The 24,992-nt window shown below is 31.0% G+C and overlaps 1 protein-coding gene across 2 annotated transcripts; it reads left to right on the top strand.

Annotated features, from left to right (window-relative positions):
• The first annotated feature begins 1,579 nt into the window (after positions 1 to 1,579).
• Positions 1,580 to 22,154, top strand: LOC143082908 (uncharacterized). 2 transcript variants are annotated; one of them, XR_012980501.1, is made up of 5 exons: positions 1,580 to 1,699; positions 6,236 to 6,549; positions 8,261 to 8,384; positions 17,352 to 18,513; positions 18,548 to 22,154. XR_012980501.1 is itself a non-coding variant. In XM_076258911.1 (4 exons), exons 1-3 carry the CDS (start codon positions 1,684 to 1,686, stop codon positions 8,375 to 8,377), a joined length of 447 nt encoding a protein of 148 aa, XP_076115026.1. In that variant the 5' UTR covers positions 1,580 to 1,683; the 3' UTR covers positions 8,378 to 8,384; positions 17,352 to 22,154. The 2 variants fall into 2 exon arrangements, 1 of the variants encoding a protein (XP_076115026.1); XM_076258911.1 differs by having other exon boundaries at positions 17,352 to 22,154.
• Positions 22,155 to 24,992: the final 2,838 nt, after the last annotated feature.

The raw sequence follows: 24,992 nt of genomic DNA, 5'->3' as shown, positions 1-24,992 counted from the left end.
TGGATTTGTAGGAACTGTCATTGAAAATACAAAGTTTAAAAAAATGTATTCAACATAGTAGATGTTACATTAAAGGTTTTATTTATATACATATATATAATAGTCCAATCGTACATTGAAGTCTTTCCTGTAACAACAACACACAGTATAAACTGTAATCTGTAATACATTGTATATATTCTGCCAATGTAGACACACCTCTTCTGAGTAATGGAGTTCACAACATAAATAAAAATATCTTCCACCAATATCACTGTACACTGTTTACATTGGACATTCTTGACGATAAAAGTGTGCTTAATGTCAATATGTAAGCTGCAGTATTACATTAATTACTTTAAAATCTGAAATATTTATATATATATATTAAATATATCACTGTTTGAGAGTAGACAACCAATCGTTGACCCAGATATTGAGGGAGGGTAGGAGGGGTCCTGATCCCGGAATCCCAACTTTAAATAAATTTAAAACCGATATCCTGAAATGGTCAATCCCGAAATCCCGAGCTTAAAAACACCCGATCCCAGAGTCCCGAATATGATCCTCCCCCCTCAATCTTATTGTTTATTCCGTAATTAATCAGTTCCATACCATGCCTGCATTCCGGCAATTAGTCCTCGATGTAACAATATTTTTATTTTAATAATTGTTACATTTCAATGTAACCGTAGCCAGTGCCTACCAACAACAGGAATTATTCAGTAAAAAATTACGAAATGCATCAACAATACCAATGATATTTCACGTCAGATGTCAAAGAGCAGCAGCTTAGTATATTCAATATAATATTTTAGTTGCCTGGATAACTGATATACACTATTGACACATTGTTCCAAAACTATATAAGCATAATAAGATCGTTAAAATTCCTAACATTCTATAAACCAACGGGCTGACATAGCCATGTCATTATCGTCCGAACTTACCCGAAACAATGTCCGAACATACCCGAAACTGTCCGAAGTTCCCCACAGGTGGTTTTACCCGTGGATATGCATTTTTTTAACTGTTGATAAGTGATATTATAACAAAAGAGGAATAAATCATAACTGTAACATGCCCACAAAAATGTGACAAAAAAATTTACACATTCTGACAACGGAAAACCACTTTCGGAGCCTGTTTCTACAAAGGTGTCCGAACATCCCCGGTTGTACCCTAGAACTTTTTAGTACTTAAAATTTGAGATTTTTTTAGTGATGAAAGCTTTCAAGTGATAAGACGAGACAAAATATATTACCAAATATAGCTATATTGTCATCCTTGTTTCATTAAAAGTATCTACAGTATTAGCCAAATATATGTTAAAGCTTTCCTTTTCATTAAACGACACCTAGCTATGTTTAACTTTACAATTAAACACGGTAGCTATATACACTAAACTATCATTCTATAGTGCTCATGCCAGGGTATTTTGATTACTTACTTAATAACTAATTTATTTTATTTTTTGTATTTTGTCAGACATGTCTGTCAAATATTAGAAACGCACGAATCGTAGTGTAAACTTTGAGATTCTGTATTGTACGTATATTGTCCATAATATTTCCGGATTAGGTTTCAGTGTTATTTTCATCATACTTCCGGTTAAAAAGGACCCAAAATTGCAATTTATTATCGTTTTGTTTATCAGTTATGAAATTATAGAAATTACTTTAAAGTTCAACAAAAAACACTAAAATGTCAGATGAACCAGGTATGTAGAGTATTTATTAATGTATCCAGTTCATTTTGTCTATTCTAAAATGTGGAATATTGTGGATTATACCTTTTGATTTGTGTGACAGTCTAAGTGATTCTTGTATGATTTTTAATTTTAGTTCATTTTTATGTACTGGTGTTTAGTGTAATTTCCATTTTCATTGAACTAGTACATATTTTGTTCAGGGGCCAGCTTAGACCAAATTCTTCTGTCCCTATAACAGTATAAGTGGCTTCTGTGGCCTTTTTTTATTTTGTTCAAGGGCCAGCTTATACCATGTATACCGAATTCTTCTGTCCCTATAAGGGGCCTCGGTGGCAGAGTGGTCTAAGTTGTTACTACTGTAATCACTAGCCAGTCAACAATGAGGTTGTGAGTTCGAACCCGCTCATACAGTTGCACTTGACTTCAATCTTAATTGACTAGGTTTGTCAGATAAGATAAGATAAGGAAACTTTATTTTGATTCGGCATAAGTACAAATAAGCAAAACAAGCTCTAAGGAGCTTTTAATTGAATATAAAAACATATAAATAACATCAAAACAGTGCATTTTGACATATAAAACAACCTGTAATACAAACATGACAAAGTTGAAAATCTCACATGCTCATTGATATGGTTATATTTATAAATAAAATGTATACTGTTTACAATTTTTAAATTTTTTGAAATACTAAGGCTTTTCTACCTCAGGCATAGATTACCTTAGCTGTATTTGGCAAAACTTTTAGGAATTTTGGTCCTCAATGCTCTTCAACTTCGTACTTTATTTGGCCTTTTTAACTTTTTTGGATTCGAGCGTCACTGATGAGTCTTTTGTAGACGAAACGCGCGTCTGGCATATATACTAAATTTAGTCCTGCTACTATGATGAGTTTAATTATACACAGCATGCAATAAAAATATGTCAGTTTTCCTATTGAAGGTCGTGGTTTTCTCCGGGCACTCCTACTTCCTGCACCAATAAAAACAGGACGCCATGAAATAGCCTAAATAGGGTGCTTAAAAGTGGCATTAAAACACCAAAAATTAAATAAAATAAAATCTGTCCCTATAATCATGATAATCATGATAATGCATATATTTCCTTATTTACCTATAACTTTTATTGATTTAGCCATTTACTATTTTTTTTGTGTGTGTGCAATATATAGAGACAGAAAGCAGTGTCCATTCAAAAAAGGAGATTCATGTACAATTTGTTTGTACTCAATTTTCGCTGACTTTTTTTTATACATTTTCAGATATATATACATGTATATATATATATCTGAAAATGTATTTGTATGTATATATATAGTCTAGCAGGACGGCTACAGTGCAGGCCATTAGGTGTCACGATACCTCTGTAGCATGGGTTCGAATCCCGGCGAGGGAAGAACAAAAAATTTGCGAAAGCAAATTTACAGATCTAACATTGTTGGGTTGATGTTTAACACGTTTAAGACGAGTTGTATATACATAATGTACACAGTCATGTATCACCATCATTGCTGGTGATCTGATGGATAAATCTGTTGTAGAGTTATCACGTGCACTGAGACATTCATTTTACATTTGTATATATATCTGGATCTGGTGTACTAAAAAAATATTGACACCATATGTTTGTGGCATAACATCGTGGCCACAAGTTAATTTTATTCTGTTTAGTATTGAATTTATATTAAGATCCATTTTGTTACATCTTGTGATCAATTTTATTTGAATATCGCCAATGGCAGTCAGCAGGGTTAAAGAACATCAGTTGTTCGACCTGTTAGTCAAATGCGTTTTGTTTATATATACTTTTTCACTTTTTTGGTCTTTTGGAAAATGTTGTTTGTGCTGTTTTTAGACCCTTCTACAACAAAATTTGTTTTACATGCACATGCATAAAAATTGCGGTTTTTATCCAACGCAATCATAGGTTTGAACGTAGTTTTCAATTTAGACTCGTGTATATTTTTTCGTTTGGGCTTGTATCATATTTTCCCTCCGGTTTATATGATCCGTTCATCCTATATTGACTCTTAAAACAAGTCAAAAAGGGTACAACATCACCATTAAATACCGGTAACTATAAAATGAACAAATATTAGATATTTTGGATAACAGATATCCTTCTTCAATAATCATAATAGCACGATGTCAAATGAATCATGTCAAAATATTCAAACTGAGAAACTTTTTCTAAATCTCGAAATTTATACAATTTAAGCGAACACCACAGACGCTGATCAAAGATAACTGCATTGAGGGCAGTCCCCAAACAAAAAAAATCAAAAATTTGTTTGAGGACTGCCCTCAATGCAGTTGTAACATCTAAATTGTCACAACCTTTGGAAATTTAGAGTTGTTCCAGTTCACATCGAAAATTACTATTTTCATTTGGCATATCTTTGTAATCTTTGCGCCGTGTTTGGAAATTTAAAAATTGTATCAGCGTCTGTGGTGTTTGCTTAAATCGTATAAATTTCGAGATTCAATCTTTTATAATTTAATTCTATACAAAGCACAAAAATGTTGTCATCCCCATCAATCGCTATTCAAACCTTTACCAAACACATTTTATGTCCCACCTACAATAGTAGATGGGCATTATGTTTTATGGTCTGTTCGTCTGTCCGTCTGTCCTGCCTCAAGTTAAAGTTTTTGATCAAGGTAGTTTTTGATGAGGTTGAAGTCCAATCAACTTGAAACTTAATACACATGTTCCCTATGATATGATCTTTCTAATTTTGATGCCAAATTAGAGTTTTTACCCCAATTTCACGGTCCACTGATCATAGAAAATTATAGTGCGAGTGGGGCATCTGTGTATTGTGGACACAGTCTTGTTGCACCTGAAACAATTCAGGAGCCTCTCGGCTTTTTTAGTCTTGTATCTTTTTTTATTTTAGTTCATTTATATGTTAAGAAGTTATTTGTGACGTTTATTTTTTCTGAACTAGACATTTTGATAAGGGGCCAGCTCCTGGTTTGGGATTTTCTCAATGTGTTCAAGACCTATTGTTGCCTTGACCTTTGGCTGAAAATTCTGAAATTTGGTCTTGTTGTTATGGCTTTGACACATTCCCCCTTTCGCTTCTCAATTTTATTATGTTTATGTATATATAAAAAAGAAGATGTGGTATGATTGCTAATGAGACAACTCGCCACAAGAGACCAAAATGACACAGAAATAAACAACTATAGGTTACTGTATGGCCTTCAATAATGAGCAAAGCACATACATCATAGTCAGCTATGTATATTTGTTGGATAAAGTCAAATTTACCAATCATTTAATCAGTTTTAATGACTGAAAACAATTTACCACAATTTAAATTTATCAAATATTGATGTTTTGCTACAATGAACAATTATTTTATGCAATCATATAATACCTAAAATAATTAAATGAAATCTTGAAAAATATACCTTAATTAAGAGAATAACAGACGACATCAACACGCAACATGACCAACACCCACCTTCTCTGACAAAATAAACTTTTCACAAACAAAGTAAAATAATAAGAGTTATAATACTGACTGATAGACTGTCTTGGTGTTGAGTTTAAGTCATGTACACTGGCACACAAATCTTCCCTTTGACTATCTGGTTCACATAACTACAGCTATTGGTTGCCCAACCATGGAAGGATACTTTTGTACTAGCTTTATAGGAACCAAGAAAAGAGAAAAAATCTGAAACATCATCCTAACATTTCTGGTTTCATAAATTCTCCACACAAAAACATATTGTGATTAACTGACAACATTATTTATTAGAAGGAAGTTCCAAGGAAGAGCATGTATTTGAGTTGTCAGACCATATATAGGAAAAAAGAAGCATTTACTATCACATTATATGATTAAAATAAAAATGTTGATTTTCAAAATTATATTGACAGACTGCACATTCAACAAGAGTTACCTTTCCTTGTCTACTAAATTTTAAAACTAAATAATAACATACTGATTAGTTAATTAACCTAAGTTATATATAGGAAGTCATTATATTTTTTAATTGTATAGATTAAGTTGATCATTTATTGAGGTGCAGATTCAGAATTTAAAAAAGGCCCATCTAGAGTATGTAAGGCTTAAAAAAGTATATGATTAAACTCCCCTGAAATCCTGCTGTGTAAAGTCAGTACTTCATTTACTTGTTATGTTTTCTTTACTTGTTAGAATAAAAATTGAGATTAGAAATGGGGTTAGGGAATGTGTCAAAGAGACAACAACCCAACCATAGAACAGACAACAGCAGAAGGTCACCAATAGGTCTTCAATGCAGTGAATTTTATACTTAATTGCATTTTTAGATTTATTAATCAATTAAACATGAATAACATGTATCATGTGTATCTACAGACATCAAGGTAAGTAAAATAGTATATCTGTAATACATTTTCTCCTGTAATTGATTAAGTTGTGTATAGTATGTATATGTACTGTATACATATATCCTATTTCATAATTTCAGAGGTTTTCTTCTTTAGTATTTACAATAAAATAATTATATTTATTCTATTCAATAACATAGTTATATTTTCTTACAGCAAATCTACCTCCATCATATGAAGATGCTATAAAAGGCCAGCCTCCTCCTGGTGCTCCCTATCCTACACCTTATCCACAGCAGCAGTATGGTGCACCTCAGCAGTATACTGGACCAACTCAGCCATATCCTCAGCAGACTTATCCAGGGTATCCTCAAGCATCTGGAATGCAAGGATATCCCCAAGAACCTGGAATGCAAGGATATCCACCAGGTCCTGGGATGCATCCTCCTTCAGGATATGGTTATAACTCATATCCAACATGTACAACTGTAGCTCCAACAACTGTAGCCCCTTGTGCATATACTGGTGCAGTATGTATTATTTGTCATGTTTGTAAACATAGACTAGATATAAGTTTTACAGCAAAATTGGTTATAGTGAAAGCAATAGATAGCTTTACAGATGTCACAATGTTAATTATGATCACCAGGAAAGTTCTGTTGTAATCATTGTCATTCAAAATTTAATAAAGTCAACACAGATAGGTCATTTAAAAAAATAAACATTATATACATGTAATGTATATAGGTCAAAGTACGGTCTTTAAAGGCATATCCAACAGTTAATTCTGACGGTGAGAATTTTTCCCTTTAAGATATATAAGCTATTTTTTTACCTGATTCAATCAAATATGTAATAAAAAATATACCTCCATGTGCTACTTTTTGAGTAAAATGGTGTCGAAATTTCAGACATTTGCTAAAAATTTAGATTTATGGACATATTTTTTCTCCCGACAGATATGCAAAATTTATGAAATATTGTTTTAGAAATAACTTAAATTTATCAAATGTAGAAAAAAGCGTAATTTTTTGCTGTATAGTTATCAAATTTTTAAAAAATTGCATCATTGACTGTTTCATGAAATTTGGTACAAATAATCTTCATACGTAATCAAACCGAATGTCATTTTAAAAAAGTGGGGTCCATGAACTCAAAATGCATCTTTTACCAATATGTCACAGTTTGATGTCGCGAAAAATAACATTTTACGTTAGCAACATCATTACCTCCCCTGTAACTGTAATGTATGCCCTTAACACAGAGCCTTGGATCACATGCACTGAACACATTTTGATTACTCAATTTTACATTTTGTCATTTATTCTAGAAAAAGTCATAATAAAGGTACATTTTATCATGTTTAAAGATAAGGATACTCATAACTTGCGACGGGTGCCACATGTGGAGCAGGATCTGCTTACCCTTCCGGAGCACCTGAGATCACCCCTAGTTTTTTGGTGGGGTTCGTGTTGTTTATTCTTTAGTTTTCAATGTTGTGTCATGTGTGCTGTTGTTTGTTTGTCTTTTTTGTTTTTATCCATGGCGTTGTCAGTTTGTTTTAGATTTATGAGTTTGACTGTCCCTTTGGTATCTTTCGTCCCTCTTTTTTTTTTGCGACATGCCGCAATTATCAACCAAAAGAAATAAGAATCTCCAATAAAAGAAAGATAACTCATGAATTGAAGAATGTTTCTCAAGTAGGGAAAATAGATATTATAATATGTAATGAAATAATCCCTGACCTTAATGTGAGAAAGTAGCCATAGACCAAATAGGAATTATATTTCTGATCTGTAGAATTTCTGCTAGTGAATATATATTACATAAAGCTTTAATAGCTGACAGCAAAAGTGTTTTTAAAATAAATGAAAATTTGGAAACTGACAGATATAGGTTAAAATAAGGTGAAGATTGGGTATGATTGCCAATGTCAGAGACACCTATCAACCAAAAACCTGCAGTCGCATTACAGCCTTAAACAATGAGCAAAACCTATTGTGTATAGTTACTCATAAAAAGTCTTGGGGAGCAAAAATGTCAACGAATCCAAAAGTGAAAACCAACAGCCTGATTTGTACTAAAACAACAATACTAAAATAAGTATCGGTGACAGGAACCAACAGCAACCACTAGATTAAAGGTTCTTAAAAAAAATTGATTTCAAGACAAAGTGCATGTATGTCTCACTAATACTCTCATAGAAAATTATGTTTAAATATATTTTTTTCTATTTTATAGAGTTTTGTTGTGACATCAGAACAAATGCAAGCACAAAGAAGAAAAAAGATGATCATGATGTTTTTTGTAGGAATAGTTATGATTGTGGTTTTTATCATAGTTATAACATCATTTTAAGCAAAATGTAAGTGTTTTCTTATGTTATAATTAGAAACAGTAGGGACAAATCCAGCCATTTTTAAAAGGGGGCCCAAACATATATCCCCATTCAAAAGCTTGGATTGTTAAAAAACAAAGATTTGGGTTTCATATTAAAGTAATTCAGTAGCGCAGATGCAATCATTCATTAATCTAGCCAAATTAAAACAATCTTTATTTGTAATAATATCATAAACCTTTCATTTTTAAATTGATCTAAATTTTAACAAAATATTATTCTAAGTATCCATATTAAGGGAAAAAAACTTGACTTGATATTTATATTGATTCATTAAATCTGTACAATCATTGTCCTCAATTGCCCTCAGATAAGGATTTTCCTAACCACACCTTGGGAGTAAATCATTAAAATTCTTTTTGTTATTTTAATCTTTGAAAGTTTATTGTCACTATTTTAATTTCTTCAATTTTTTTATATAATGGGAATTATATATTTTGTCAATCAAATGTAAAAATATAGATTCCTACACTTCAACAAGTGTATTACGATATTTCTCCACTCGAGACAGTTAAGTATTATTATTTAAAGCGTGAGGCTTGCCAAGCTTTTTAAATAATTAAAATTTACCTTTTGTGAGTGGAGAAATATCATAATACACGAGTTATAGTGTCGGAATCTGTTTCTCTGATGATTTTTATACGACCACAAAAATTGAAAATTTTTTGGTAGTATATTGGTATCACGTTGGCGTCAGCGGCGTCGTCGTCGTCATCGTCGTCGTCATCGTCCGAATACTTTTGGTTTTCTCACTATAACTTTAGTTTAATTAAATAGAAATCTATGAAAAAATGACACAAGGTTTATGACCACAAAAGGAAGGTTGGGATTGATTTTGGAAGTTTGGGTTCCAAAAGTTTAGGAATAAGGGGCCAAAAAGGGGCAAAATAAGCATTTTCTTGGTTTTTCGCACTATAACTTTAGTTTAAGTAAATAGAAATCTATGAAATTTTGACACAAGTTTTATGACCACAAAAGGAAGGTTGGGATTGATTTTGGGAGTTTTGGTTCCAACTGTTTAGGAATTAGGGGCCAAAAAAGGGCCCAAATAAGCATTATTCTTGGTTTTCGCACAATAACTTTAGTATAAGTAAATAGAAATCACTGAAATTTAAACACAAGGTTGATGAACACAAAAGGAAGGGTGGGATTGATTTTGGGATTTGAGATCCCAAGTTTAGGAATTAGGGGCCAAAAAGGGACCCAAATAAGCATTTTTCTTGGTTTTCGCACCATAACTTTAGTATAAGTAAATAGAAATCTATGAAATTTAAACACAAGGTTTATGACCATAAAAGGAAGGTTGGGATTGATTTTAGGAGTTTTGGTCCCAATAGTTTAGGAATAAGGGGCCCAAAAGGGTCCAAAATTAATCTTTGATTTCATCAAAAATTGAATAATTGGGGTTCTTTGATATGCTGGATCTAAAAATGTACTTAGATTTATTATTATTGCCTTAGTTTTCAAGTTGTCCAAATCGGGGTCCAAAATTAAACTTTGTTTGATTTCATCAAAAATTAAATAATTGGGGTTCTTTGATATGCCAAATCTAACTGTGTATGTAGATTCTTAATTTTTAAGTCTCCCAAACAAAGTTTGGAGACTTATTGTTTTTGGTCAATTCTTATTATTTTTATTATTCTTCCTCTTCTTCTTCCTCTTCTTCCTCTTCTTCCGCCACTTTAAAAATGAACTTGTCCGCAGCGGTTCTCCTAAATGGCTTGTCAGATTTACTTAGGATTTTACAATATGTTAGACTAACATGTCTAGGTGAGCCATCAATGTTTCGTTTGTGCATTGGGGTCTATTAAGGGGTATTTTGGGGGGTAGAAAGGAGGGAGGGGTTTACTATAGAACCCTATGGGATTTTATTTTCTAAAATTTTCAAATGAATATAACTTGAAAACTGTAAGTGATAGATACATGCAGTCTTCAGAAATGATTATAGGACAATAAAACAAATCACATGAAATATAGGGGGAGTCTCTGGGGGGTCATCCCCACCCCCTTCAATTTGAGAATATGCTTTTATCTTGTAAACGGTCCAGATCCCCACCCCTAAACTATATATATTCTTGAATGGGACGATAAAACAAATCAAATGAAATTAAAGGGAAGTCCCCGGGGGTCATCCCCACCCCGTTCAATTTGAGAATGTGCTATTATCTTGTAAACAGTCCAGATCCCCACCCCTAAACCATATATATTCTTGTAGGGGACAATAAAACAAATGAAATGAAATAAAAGTGATGTCCCTAGGGGCTCACCCCACCCCCTCTTGTTTGAAAACTTGTAAACGGTCAACATCCCCACCCCTAAACCATATCTATTCTTGTATGGGACAATAAAACTAATCAAATGAAATTAAATGGAAGTTCCTGGGGGTCACCCCCACCCCGTTCAATTTGAGAATGTACTATTATCTTGTAAACGGTCCAGATCCCCACCCCTAAACCATATATATTCTTGTAGGGGACAATAAAACAAATGAAATGCAATAAAAGAAAAGTCCCGAGGTGGTCACCCCACCCCGTCTTGTTTGTAAACTTGTAAACGGTCAACATCCCCACCACTAAACCATATATATTCTTGTAAGGGACAATAAAACAAATAAAATGAAATAAAAGGGAAATCCCTAGGGGGTTACCCCACCCCCTCTTGTTAGAAAATTTGTAAAGGGTCAACATCCCCACCCCTAAACCATATATATTCTTGTATGGGACAATAAGGCTAATCAAATGAAATTAAAGGGAAGTTCCTGGGGGTCGCCCCCACCCTGTTCAATTTGAGAATGTGCTATTATCTTGTAAACGGTCCAGATCCCCACCCCTAAACCATATATATTCTTGTAGGGGACAATAAAACAAATGAAATGATATAGAAGGGAAGTCCCGAGGGGGTCACCCCACCCCCTCTTGTTTGAAAACTTGTAAACGATCAACGTCCCCACCCCTAAACCATATATATTCTTGTATGGGACAAAAAATCAAATCAAATGAACATGGGACCATATGAATGGCGAGTTATGGGAGCTTTGTTTGGGAGACTTCGTAACAGCATCCTGTTACAATTACTTCTTGTTGGTCCCGTTTTCAAATTGGTCTACATTAAAATCCAAAGGGTCCAAAATTAAACTAAGTTTGATTTTAACAAAAATTGAATTCTTGGGCTTCTTTGATATGCTGAATCTAAACATGTACTTAGATTTTACAGACTACGCGAATGAATTTTATTTTTACAGGACATTCGGTCTGGTAAGCATCCTAGCTTTACCAGACCGAATGAAATTTTACCAGACCAATTTTTTTTACAGATTCAATATTCAATATTTTTTATTAAAGTCTCACCACTTGTATAACATTATACATTCCAATAAACATATAAAACATTGCGTATAACATGAAATATTGGATAACATTTATAAAACATATTGTATATTAAAACTAACAGTAAAATATCATTAGCTTAAATACTAAAACATATACAAGTGCCATTCTATTAAGAATTATGAGAGACTAATATTAAAGGATTAATTATATACAAAATTTTTACATCTAATTGTATATTATCCGACTAAAAACAACAAACATATGACTTTGTTGTGCCCTACTCCTCCCCAAAATGCACAAATTAAAACAAAATGATGTAACAAGAGGGAATATTGTTACGAAAGTTGTGCACAATTGCTTGAATGCATTTCAGTGAAGAGTAATGTCCCATTTTATTGGATTTTGACAATGTTTGTGAACTAATTGAAACATAATTTAGAGTTTCTTTATAAAATATTATTTCCTGTTTCTTCTTTCTTTTTCATATATCTTTTGGTTTTCAATTCTTGTGGTTATATTTCATAGCTAAATTTTGTGATCTGCTTGGATTTTTATTCGTTTATTGTATTTAAATCGGCAAACCCGGAATTACCCTTATCCGTTCCCAGAATCTGATCCAGTTTTATTTACATTTCCGGTTGTGCCAATGATGGCATCCATTGTTGTTTTTGACAGTCAGATATGTTTTTACCCGGATTTACACATTACTGATTGGCGATGTTCGGCATAAAGCTAGCGGTTGAACAAAATAAACATCGCTGTGATGAATAATAAAGATGAAAATGAATTTGAGATCGTTTGGCAATTTTGCTAGAATGTTAGAAAAATCCATGAAAAAAAAACACCGGACATTCGGACCGGAATTCAACAAAATTTTACCAGACCGATCCATTATTCACCGGATTTGTCCGACGGTCCGACGTATTTCGTGTAGTCTGGATTTTTGATTATGGGCCCAGTTTTCAAGTTGGTCCAAATCAGGATCCAAAATTATTGTATTAAGTATTGTGCAATAGCAAGAAATTTTCAATTGCACAGTATTCAGCAATAGCAAGAAATCTTCAATTGCACAGTATTGTGCAATAGCAAGAAATTTTCAATTGCACAGTATTGCACAATAGCAAGAAATCTTCAATGCACAGTATTGCACAATAGCAAGAAATCTTCAATGCACAGTATTGTGCAACAGCAAGTATTTTCAATTGCACAGTATTGGGCAATAGCAAGAAATATCTAATTACACAATATTGCACAATAGCAAGAAATTTTCAATTGGAGTTATCTTTCATTGTCCAGAATAGTAGTTGAATCAACTTAAATCATTGTTTTATACAATATACAATGTATATTCACTTTTACTACCAACTGATAAATTAAAACAATCTTTACCATTCAGTGATAACAAGCACTTTTTTTACATTTTAATATTTTATGATGTATTTAAATGAGTAGTTATTGTTGCAAACTCCATTAGTAATTTGAATTGAGATCAGTTTTGGAATAAGGGAAAGAAAAAAAAATTGGGGGGGGGGGGGGTTCAATTTTTCTCATTTCAGATTTCATCAATAAAAAGAAAATTTCTTCAAACATTTTTTTGAGAGGATTAATATTCAACAGCAAAGTGAATTGCTCAAAGGCAAAAAACAAATTTTAAGTTTAATAGACCAGATTCATTCTGTGTCAGAAACCTATGCTGTGTCAACTATTTAATCACAGTCCAAATTTAGAGTGGAATCCAGCTTGAATGTTGTGTCCATACTTGCCCCAACCGTTCAGGGTTCAACCTCTGCGGTCGTATAAAGCTGCGCCCTGCGGATCATCTGGTTATCCTTCTTTTTCAAAGATTTTCAGACACTTGTGTTCTTTATATGCAATGTCATCAGTCATGGTCGCCTTTTTTCATGATGTCACAATAGAAAAATTCAGAAGAAAACAAAACATTTCGACGTCATAGTCAAATTTCGACTAATCATTTGCCGAGAACAGATTTTTCACTAGTGAGGAGAAATATTTTTCTCACACCGGTCAGGAAATGTGAAAATAGAACAAAAATTAGAGAAGTTTGTGTTATCAAAGGACAAATTTAGCAGATGTTTATGTAGGTGAGTAAGAACCAGTTTCATCCAGTAGTGAAACCACAAATATGGTTAAGGTGACTTAGTCCTCTTACATGATAAAAAATAAGTTGATTTTGCAATAGGCCTACCATGCCCATTGGGTCTACATTTTTCAGCTGCCCATGTGAGAAATACGAATATGAAAGCTGAGTGTGTTCATATTATGTCAAACAAAAATTATTTCATTGTAAGTGAATTATTTTAAATACTCAATTTATCCTAGTCAATTCTCTAAACAGAAACTTGCTCCTTATTTTGTTCATGTGTCACATATGTTCAATAAATGAACAAAATTGATTAGCAAGTATTGAGAACTAATCCTCATTATATTGAAATCAATTTTCATAAATTTATTAAAGCAATGAAACTGTATGTGTAACATTTGAAGGTCCAGTGTTTATCACTGCAAAACATTGTCTTTTCTAATGAAAAACTATTCAAAATGTAAATACAAAGTTCATGGTGAAAGAAAAAATATTCAAAACTGATTTACAGTCATGACAGTGAAGTATTTAGTCCTTTATGTAAGAAAAGTGTTAAGTTTGATTTAAAATATCATTTAACCTTTTATCTGAGTGACATAACTATTTTATTTTTATATTTAGAAATATAAAGAATTATAATGTTCAAGATGAAAAATTTATAGGATTTAAATTTTAAAATAAAATTTAATCCAGGTGACATAACAGCTGATTTTCCAAAAGCTACATTATGGAATTTGACCAAGGTTAAATGATTAATGGATTGTTGGTTGCTTAATGTCCATCTAACACAATCTGACATACCAGCTGAAATTTTCAAAGCTACATTATGAAATTTTCTAAAACACTATTTGACCAAGATTAAAAGATTAATGGATTGTTGGTTGTCAATTTTACATAACAGCTCAATTTTCAAAAGCTGTATTGATATACTATGCATGTGATTTCATAAAGTACTTTTTTCAGATTTTATTATATTGTATTTAACAAATTAACATTAAATCTAAAATGAAAGTTTTGCTAAGTGGGTCAACCAGAATAAAAGGGTAAAATTTGACGGTCACTGGAAAAAAAGGATACATTTGTATGTTGGAAAGAGGCAGACACTACATACCCCTGAAACAGTTGTTGCAATGGTATTTTAACATGCAGAGAGATTGGTACTTTTCTTTTGCGCCCATCTAACCAGCTGTGACTGAGTATGAATTATTCAACATGGTCAAATGGATGCCTTTTTCAGAATTTGTTTCAAGAATGGATGGGAGAAGCAGTGGTTGATTCAAGGAGGGGGACTTGAGGGAGGGTTTAGAAGGATGACTATATTTTGTATATACATCTTCCACATACTCACTAATAATCATTTTTTTGGAATTTCATCATACATTGTATCTGATCTTGATAATCTAGTACAACCTTGAGTTGATATTTTTTGGTAAGAGGATATTTTTGCAGGTTTTCACAAAATTAATGGTTAATTTTTTGCTGTTAACTTTTGCTAATTATGTCAATACTGATTTGATTTTTTTTCTAATTAAATTGAATTCATTGTTCATGTAGTGAAGTGGATGATTTGTCTGTCCATCCTACATCAGGTTAAATGCTGTACACCATGAAGTTGTCTAACATGAACTTAAAAACTCAGTACATATGGTCACAGTGATGTGAACTTATAAAAATATCTGTGAAAATATGCATGGTGGCCCAGATTTAGTAGTAGACTGATCAGGATAGAGTTTTGATTTGAGGACAGATTTAAGTGTTGTGGTAAGGTAGTTCACCTTAAGAATGTGGTCACATCAACTGAAATGTTGTGGTGAGGTAGTTCACCGTGAGAATGTGGTCACATCAACTTGAAATTTAGGACACATGTTCATTTTGTAAATCTATTTAAAATGCCAAAAAAATCATTCTTTTACATAATATTCCCAGTTCTCTGAACATGGCAAAAAGGAAGTGCAAGCAAATCATAGTTTTATATTGACACATATACATCCTTGTTATTTTTTTTAATTTTATTTAATTAAATATTAGCATCTATCCACACTGGGTTATGTTTACTACATAACAGACTTGGGGTAATTGTAATTGTAATCGTTAATCAGCTGTAATTGATTACAATTTTTCAAGTAATCAGTGTAATCATTAATCAGCCAAAAATCTGATTACATGTAATTTAATTTAATCAATTACTTTTCAAAATACCCTGTAATCATGATTACTTTTTGATTACATTCTGATTACAATGAAAAAAATCTAAAATTGTGTTTTTTGTCATTAAATGAACCTCTTTGTTCATATTTGATAAATTTTTAACATACTAAAATGGTTTGGTTACTTTAAGCTTGTCTACTTCAGTAAAAAATAAACTGTTACAGTACTGAAAAGTCATCATTAGCCTAAGCAGAGACATATAATACAATTATATACCTTTTATCTTGGTAAAAGATATTGTACATACATGTATATTCATCGTTTTATAATGATCTTCATATTAATATTTGATTATAACTGTTATATATTCAAGTAATACTTTTCTTTAGCCCTGAATTATAATCTTTTGTTAATTTTTGTGATTTTTGTCAACTTTGAATTGACAGGTAGGAGACTAATTAAGGTTTGTTTTTATTGCAATTACCAATTGAGTATAGCTGTAGGGAAATATATATGATAAAAGATAAATCAGACATGAAAATTTATCTAATTAGCACAAACTAAATTAAAAGTTGGACAAATATGTTGTTTAAACTTTTTTTTGTATTTGGACTGGACGTGTAAAATGCAATGGTTTTTAGTACTTTAATACATATTGTTTACAATTTGATTAAACATTTCTATTAAAATTTAACATAGTTTTAACTGGTACAAATGTAACTTTATTTCATCTATATTTAAACTTCCATAAACTGCAACTTGGAATACATATAAATTATGAAAGAGGTCAGAAGACAAACAAAAAAACTCTTGATTATGATATATCTTTATTAAATTTAATTCAAAATAATTTAGAGAACATTGGTGATAAAGTGTAATGTATATATATATGTAGTGAAATTTGGTGTTTATTTAAATAGATGACGTTTAATTTGAAGTTATCATTTTATAATTGAACCAAATAAAATACGTTCTCAAAAATGCTATAGTTATATTAAACGTTTATTCATCCACATCATTCAAAATGTTTTGTTTTTAAATTCATTGTAATCAGATGTAATCAAAATTACTTTGCCAATGTAATCATTAATTTAATCAGATACTTTCAGAAATGGTGTAATCATTAATTTAATTTAATCGTACAAATGACAAAGTAATTGTAATTTAATCAATTACATTGAAAGTAATCGAACCCATCTCTGCTACATAAATGTACATCTTATATAAGAAAACTCAAAAGGAAAAATTTTAAACAAAAGGGAAATAAACAAGAAAATGTATTCAACCTTTATGGGGAAAAAACATGCTGGATTGTAAATAGATACATTGTACATGCATATGTATTATCTTTTGCAGGTATGTTTACAAGATGCTGGATATAACTGTAGACCTTTGAAGAATAGCAAGAGGCAGACATATTGCTAATCCTAAAGTTGAATATCTAGAAATTAAAGGACAGAAGATCCAACAACTGTTACCAGTGATATTATTATTTAGTGTAAAACTTTAATTATTTTTTAATACATACATCCCAGAGTATAATTTGTCATTTACAAAAATATACACTCCACATTTTTAGTTTATTTTCTATTTTGTTTAGCCATCAATGAATATTGTATTGATATGGTTGTTTTGTATAAATATATACATGGGAAAGAATTTTCTCAAACATAATCATTTGTGAAAGTGAAAGTGGGGTTTCTTTGAAGAAAGAGATCCATCTGCATTAAATCTTGCAGTGATAGGTAGCAAAAGGTAGAAAAGGTCTATGCAGTAGATAATTTACTATATACCTGTTAATTTTATGTATGTAGAAATATTCACAAAATGTTTTCAGACATAAAAGATTTGAATACACATTGTATTGACAGAACACAAATTTGTAACTAATAATTATTGAAATGATAATTCGGATACTGTAAATTTAAAAAAAACATTGGGAAAAATGCAACAGGGTTATAGTCGCAATAATTTAAACTCACATTTTGAAATTTTTTTATAAAAATTAAAAAGGATTTTTTCTTAATATAGCAAAAATAAAAATTGCATTTTGGTCTAAATTAACAAAATCCCAATAATAAGTGCATACAATAATTTCTGAATATACAGTGGTTATTTTTGGGTTAAGATTGAATGAAACGCAGTCAAAACCCTATGTTACTGAGTTGATATATAAATCTTCCAAGGCTTATCACTACCTTTTTAATACACACAATATGGTGGATTGATTATAACATTGTATACATCCTATCCATAAGAATATGGTGGATTGGTTATAACATTGTATACATCCTATCCATAAGAATATAGTGGATTGATTATAACATTGTATACATCCTATCCATAAGAATATAGTGGATTGATTATAACATTGTATACATCCTATCCATAAGCATTTACACAAATTTATTGATGTAATATATGCTCTGATATTGGAGTGACAAAACAATGTTACACCTGTTAAGAAAATTACATAATAGCAAGGTGGAGTTATACTATGTGTTCTAATAATATACCAGTAATGATGTCATTGTTAAAGTCATCTTTAAAAGTTGGAGTTATCTCCCGTTGTCCACAATTGTAGTTGAATCAACTTCAACCAATGCAATATTTAATTTTACTTTCTAGCAGTTGTATACCAGTAGTTGTCTTTTAATTAAAGAATGACTGTAATATTTTTCTGTGTATGAAGAAATAACATAAAAAATGGGGTGAACACTGAAAAACTCAGGTAGTAAAAGAGTGCGCCACAATGTTTATGTTATATTGATTAGACAGAAAAATATTAAAATTGTTCCTTGTAATTCTATAAAGGAGTAAATAATGATAAAATTGTTGATGACATCGCAGTCACATGACAAAATTGTGTCTATGAGCTGATAGACAGAACACTTTAAGCCAATAAGAAGACGTTTTACATCTAAAATTAAATTATTCCAGTATAACACCAGGGCAAACAGGTTCATAATTTTTCATTATCATAATAAATTATGTGAACTGCATGCAGAAATAAATATCCGAAAAATAAAAGGTTTAAACAATTGAAATGTATATAATCAAGAGGTCAGAATATATATTATTATGTTTTATTCATAGATCATGTGCTTGAAACTTAAAATAACATAGATGGTATACAGTGGAGACAGTTTGAAAATTAAATAGCAACAAAAGATTTGTGGTGTTTTTTTTTCAATCCAAAAATAAATTAAGACCTATTTTAGAACACATCTTCTGGGTGCCATGTATGATTTATTGGATAAGCCTTCTAGACATAATTTTGTTGAGTATTTAAGAATTAGATATACATATGTATTGGTGTTTTAAGAAATGTGCATGCATTGATCTGTGATAACTTTTTGTACATGTATTGAAAATAATTTTGCATGGATTGCAAATTTAGTATCTGATATTTTCCTCCTTTTTTTCCTTTATTCAAGATGATCATATAGATTTTATGCAAACCATTACCAAAATTGATAAATTAATTTAGTTATTATCAAGATTAGTTGTTTTGTTTCATCATCAATATGAATAGGTTTGTAATAATATAAAAAAAATCAATGGATGGAAAATAAGGTACTGAAATATAGTTATTTTTATATATTTCTTATATATATAAATGTTGTTTATATATTCCATATGTCATATGCATTGGTAATATAATTAGTATTTGCATTTAGTAGTTTCTATTTCTTTTTTTTTTTTGATTCATTTTATGATATTGTCTTTTTACTTCCGCTTATTTGTCTGGTTCAATTGTGTTTCTATGATTGTGAATTGTTAAAATTTAAGGCTCTCACTGATTTAATTTTAAATTCTTTGGATTTTGGGATGTAAATGAAGAGGTTCAAGTGAGCAAAATTGATTTTTTGGAATACAAGTGACTAGTGTATTAAAATTTTAATGTATATTTTTTTTAAATAATATAATTCTTCATGTAGGTAGTGGCAAAATAAGATGCACTATTTGTATTTTAAAAGAAGAAAAAAAAATCAACCAATCACTTAATGTTCATGTTGAAGTTATATTGATATTGTGATACACACAATGAAATCATTAAAGTAAGTGTGTAGAATTAAGGCATTTTTCAGCAAGATACTGTGAAAATTTTATTTTATAAATAGTATTTTCTTAGAGTTTATCCAAGTTAATCCAAAGAAATTAAAATCAATTTAGTTTGGCCTCAGAATAATGTAGGTCTCTTTATTCATGTTATTGTTGTTCCCAGTGTTTTCCATACTATCTGATATAGTCAAAGTTCTGATTTACACTTTTATTCAGTCTCTTTTCTTTGTAGATAATACTTCTTTTGTTTCTTACCAACAGTTTAATGTGCATCATTATCATGATAATAACTGTGATACATACTTATGAAGATGGGGAATATTTTATATGTTTGTCACATTTTTATGTGCAGTTATAAAAAAGATATAGCAAGAACTTTTAACTTTATTGACATTAACTTTTGTGGCTAGGCTGCCGGTATGTTTATTATGATATTTTAGTCTTAAACACAGTAGTGTAAATTTTAACTTATAGTGTTAAGTGATTGGTGGGGAAATAATTATATTAAGTCATCAAACTTTAAAATCAATCTCATTTTTGTGATTTATATGTACTTTCTTTAGAAGGGAAGTGCTGATATTAATTCATGATGGGATATAATAAGTTCAGGATAAACCTGTTAGTGGTATTTGTTGTCATTCATGTGGTAAAGTCTTTCTTACTCTTTTTCATAATTTATGCATTGATCAATCTGTATTTTGTTTTCTGTCATGTTTTCTTCCTTTATAAGATCATAAAATTTCAGTTTTGAAAAATTGAATTGAATAAATTTATGCACTATTTTGAATATATTTACACTTTTATTCTTGCCATTACTTGGTGCTGTTAATATTTTTTAATCATTTTATTGTTTATTCTAATCTTTCTATCCTTGATCTGTTTCTGTTCTGATAACTGTAATTCTATGATGGTTGTGGCCTAATAGATCTCTCTAGCATGATGAAATATATTTTGTACATCACACAGGTGATAACACAAATATGATAATTTTATTAATCAATAATGGTCAATTAGATCATGGAAGTAACATTTTACTTCCATGATTAGATATAGACAGGAGGCTGTGCATATTTATATTTATCTTCACAAATAGGAGTCATTTTTGGAAAATGTCAAATTTTACCCCTCCCCCCCCCCTTCATTTAAATAAAATCATATTATGTTTTGATTAGTCTGATTTTGCAAAAAAGCAAAAATAAGCCACTTAGAGGGATTTTTTACCACAACAGAAAAGTTAACATGTCATGAGATCCTCCATCATGATGAATCAGCAATGTAAAAGTGCAATTTTGTATAAAAAATAACAAAAATATTTGGTACTCCTTTACATAATTGCTGTAAGACTAAGTAAGTAATTATTAAATTTTACTTGTTTATACATGTTCAATGATAAAGTAGTTTTAAAAGGATCTGGATAGTAAGAGAGCTACTTTAACATAGCAATGTAGATTATCATTGTCTAGTCAGTTTCTATAGATCCTGTTGGATATAAAAGTGCACAAGAACGATTTAATTCTTGTATGTAAGGAATATCCATGGAAAGAGAAATATAAAATGTATGTGATTTTAATGATTTAAATGAACAAACATACTTTTGGATCTTCAGTGGTTGGTACCGCTGCTGATGGATTATCAGTTTCATCCACCAAGTAGCTAGTGCTCTGGAATTGATGTTATTGAAGTGTGCAAATTTCTATGTCATAAAGTTAAGCCAAGGCATAGTTATAGGTTGCAACTCCCTCAAGCTGCAGTATTGACATTTTGGCTGTTTTGTAAAGGTCACTTTGGGGCTTGTTTTGGATTGGGTTTTTTTTTTTTTTTGTAAGAATAAAACAAAAACATAAGGTAATTTAATATCCATTTGAATAAGGCTAGTGAGAAGACGCAATTAAACAACATATTTTGTATGCAAACATTTTTTTTATAAAATTAAATCATGGTTAGCCAAGAAGACATTGTAACACACTATGATGTTCTAATGTTCATAAAGCAGTCTTTTTTTAACATTTTGTATTTCATAATTGTCTTTTTTTTCATTTATATTTGTAATGTCATATATCTGTTGATCATTAAAAGTTATAATTTATACAAAAACTTGGCTTTGTTTTTATTTATATATATATTGATTGACTTTGCTCCTATAATTTTCAGACAGAACAACATCTATGTTAATATAAACATGAGGAGATATGGAATAATTACCAATAAGACAATTATCTTTCAGGTATAGAACCACTAATTCAGGCCTGGTCAGAAAGAACATACAAGAAAGTAGTATTATTTGGTTATTTGTGGTATCAAATGAAAGCTTGGGAACTTGGGATCACTGTACAAACCTTGTTGAAAGATTTATTTGAATAATAAAGAAGTATATGAAATTTTGATAGAAGGGCACATTTGACTGGTTGTTCAGATCAGACATTCCTGTTTTTGTACTATCAAACTTCAGGAAACCAGTACGCTCTAATATGCAATTAAAGGTATGTTGATTTTTGCAGCACAAGTCAGGATAAGGTACAGTTTTGACATGAAATAACTGCCACTTTATTTGAACTTAAGACAAAGTAGCCATACATTATTGAAATTGCAGAATTTAACATAGAAAGCAATGAGGCTATGAATTAGTGGCTTTATACCTTCAGCATAAAAATGAAGTGGTAGAGAGCAATTGTTAGGTCACTGAACTGCCTTCGACATAATTACTTAGATTATATAAATAAGAAGATGTGGTATGAGTGCCAATAAACTACTCTCTATGCAGTTACCATGTATATAAAGTTATCAATTATAGGTACGACCTTCAACACGGGTCAAGTGGCTTACATTGAACAGCAAGCTATAAAGGACTCAAAATGACCAGTGTAAAACAATTCAAAATCTATTTAAAAATAGGGAAACACCTATGAACCATACCAACAAACGACAACCACTGGCTCCTCTGTTTTTCTATCTGTGAAAACACTCAACAGTGGATTGTGGAATAATACCTAAGAGCAACTGATGATCAGTTGATGTCAACTCGGTAGTTTCCAATAAAGAAAGCTCTGCAGTGTTGTATGTTTCAAAAGTAAATATTTGAAATACACAATATGGCCAGGCGTCAAAATGCTGTTGTGATGTGAGAATAAAATAGGGTGTGATATTGATCATCAATACATTATATAATTGAATGATTACCATTCGGATGGCTTACACAACCGAGAGTAGCACTAGTCCAGTACCCAGTAATGCCAGAGAGTAGCACTAGTCCAGTACCCAGTAATGCCCGAGAGTAGCACTAGTCCAGTACCCAGTGTCCAGTAATGGCATGATTGAATGTTAATCTTGATGAATATCGTTGCCTTGAACCTTCATAGTTCATTGCCATCTTTAATGCATTCGAAATTTTTAAAGAATTAATTTTGAGTTGGCTAAAAATCTTTTGAGGTCTCATTTAATTTATTCACAATGTGTGTAAAACATGGAACGATTTAATAGAGCACAATCTGATTAAAATACTTATCCTGTGTCCAAGCTTTGCTTACTTTGAATAGAGCATGATATATGATATAGACAGTCTTGTCCATTGACGATAGTATATTGACCTCTAGATTGTCTATTTTCGTTTTGTCCTATAGTGTTGTATTGACACCTCTTCTAATTCGTATCAGTCGTATTTGCTTATCAATTCTCAAAATCATAAATTAAAAGTAAAAAAAAAAATCCTCCATTATAACCTATTTACGTTTTTAACCTTACGAAAAAAATCATATTACCTAACGCCACTGCATCTGTCATGATAATTATCACATCTTAAGAAATAAATTAGGGAAACAGAAGTTGTTATACAAGAAAATTCTGGCTTTGGTCGTGTGTAAGTATGTATTATTCAAAGAGTTTACCGGGAATATTTTCTTGTTAGAATGGTCTTCAGAATTCCTTTGGTTAAATGATCCCCAGAAGATCTGCATAACGAGTTTGCAGTCATTAGAATTTCAAGACTGCTGCACTGCGTTTGATCTAGTTGAAGATGCATCTGGCAATTGTTTCGAACAATCTCTGTCATAAATTGATTTTATTTAAAATATGCATGATAAATAAAAGGACCTGGTACTATAATGAGGTGAGTGTATTTCTTGCTCTCTTACTATAATGAGATTATATTCATATTATTAATACCCTTTGCATAGAAACTTGAGGAAAACAATTAGTTTTATGTTCCTGTGAAATGAAGGTTGCCTACAAACGGATCTTAATTATAAGTAAATGTATCATGCATAACTTGCTTTGTCCATATATAAATTCGTATAGTTATTTATGATTATTATCAATTATAGAATTATATACATAAGAGTTTAATTTAGTTTACTTTATGCTTACCATATGTAGAAATATTGTTTGCAACTGTTTTTAAAAGTTGTCTTTTTTTTGCTATATATCTGAACTAGAAATTAAGCAACATTTTTGGGGTCCTTTATAGCTGTTGAAAACCGTACCTTGACCTATAAGGGTTTACTTTTATAGAAAGTGACTTGGAGGGAGAGTTGTCTCATTGGCATTCATACCACACGTTCATATATCTATTTGAACAATTTTTCTATATACATCTACTATATCACACTCGAGCATTTATATCATATCTAAGTCAGACGTCATTAGTTTAGATTATAGTTTATTTTGAAACTATAAACACATGCAAATGATGCATAGAAATATAGACCATTCTGATATTCAAAATAATGAAAGAAAAGGTATATATTATGTAGAACTTGTGATTGATTCAGGATGGTATAGGTTGCCCTGGTTGCTACTTATGAAGAATTTCTCTATCAACCATTACATAATTGTTGAATTTTGGCACTCTTCGTCCGGTCCATCATATTCTTAATATAAGGTCTCAGTGGTTTCCACAGAAATGAGCATTTAATAATACATGGTAAGGTACTTTATGGA

This window comes from Mytilus galloprovincialis, chromosome 7, assembly GCF_965363235.1.
Source record: "Mytilus galloprovincialis chromosome 7, xbMytGall1.hap1.1, whole genome shotgun sequence".
NCBI classification, from domain to species: domain Eukaryota; kingdom Metazoa; phylum Mollusca; class Bivalvia; order Mytilida; family Mytilidae; genus Mytilus; species Mytilus galloprovincialis.
This window is presented reverse-complemented; position numbering and strand designations above follow the sequence as displayed.

Excerpts from the sequence above, each read along its gene's own strand:
- LOC143082908 (XM_076258911.1), top strand. Across the intron at positions 6,550-8,260 it reads CTTGTGCATATACTGGTGCA|AGTTTTGTTGTGACATCAGA; the intron begins GTATGTATTATT and ends TCTATTTTATAG.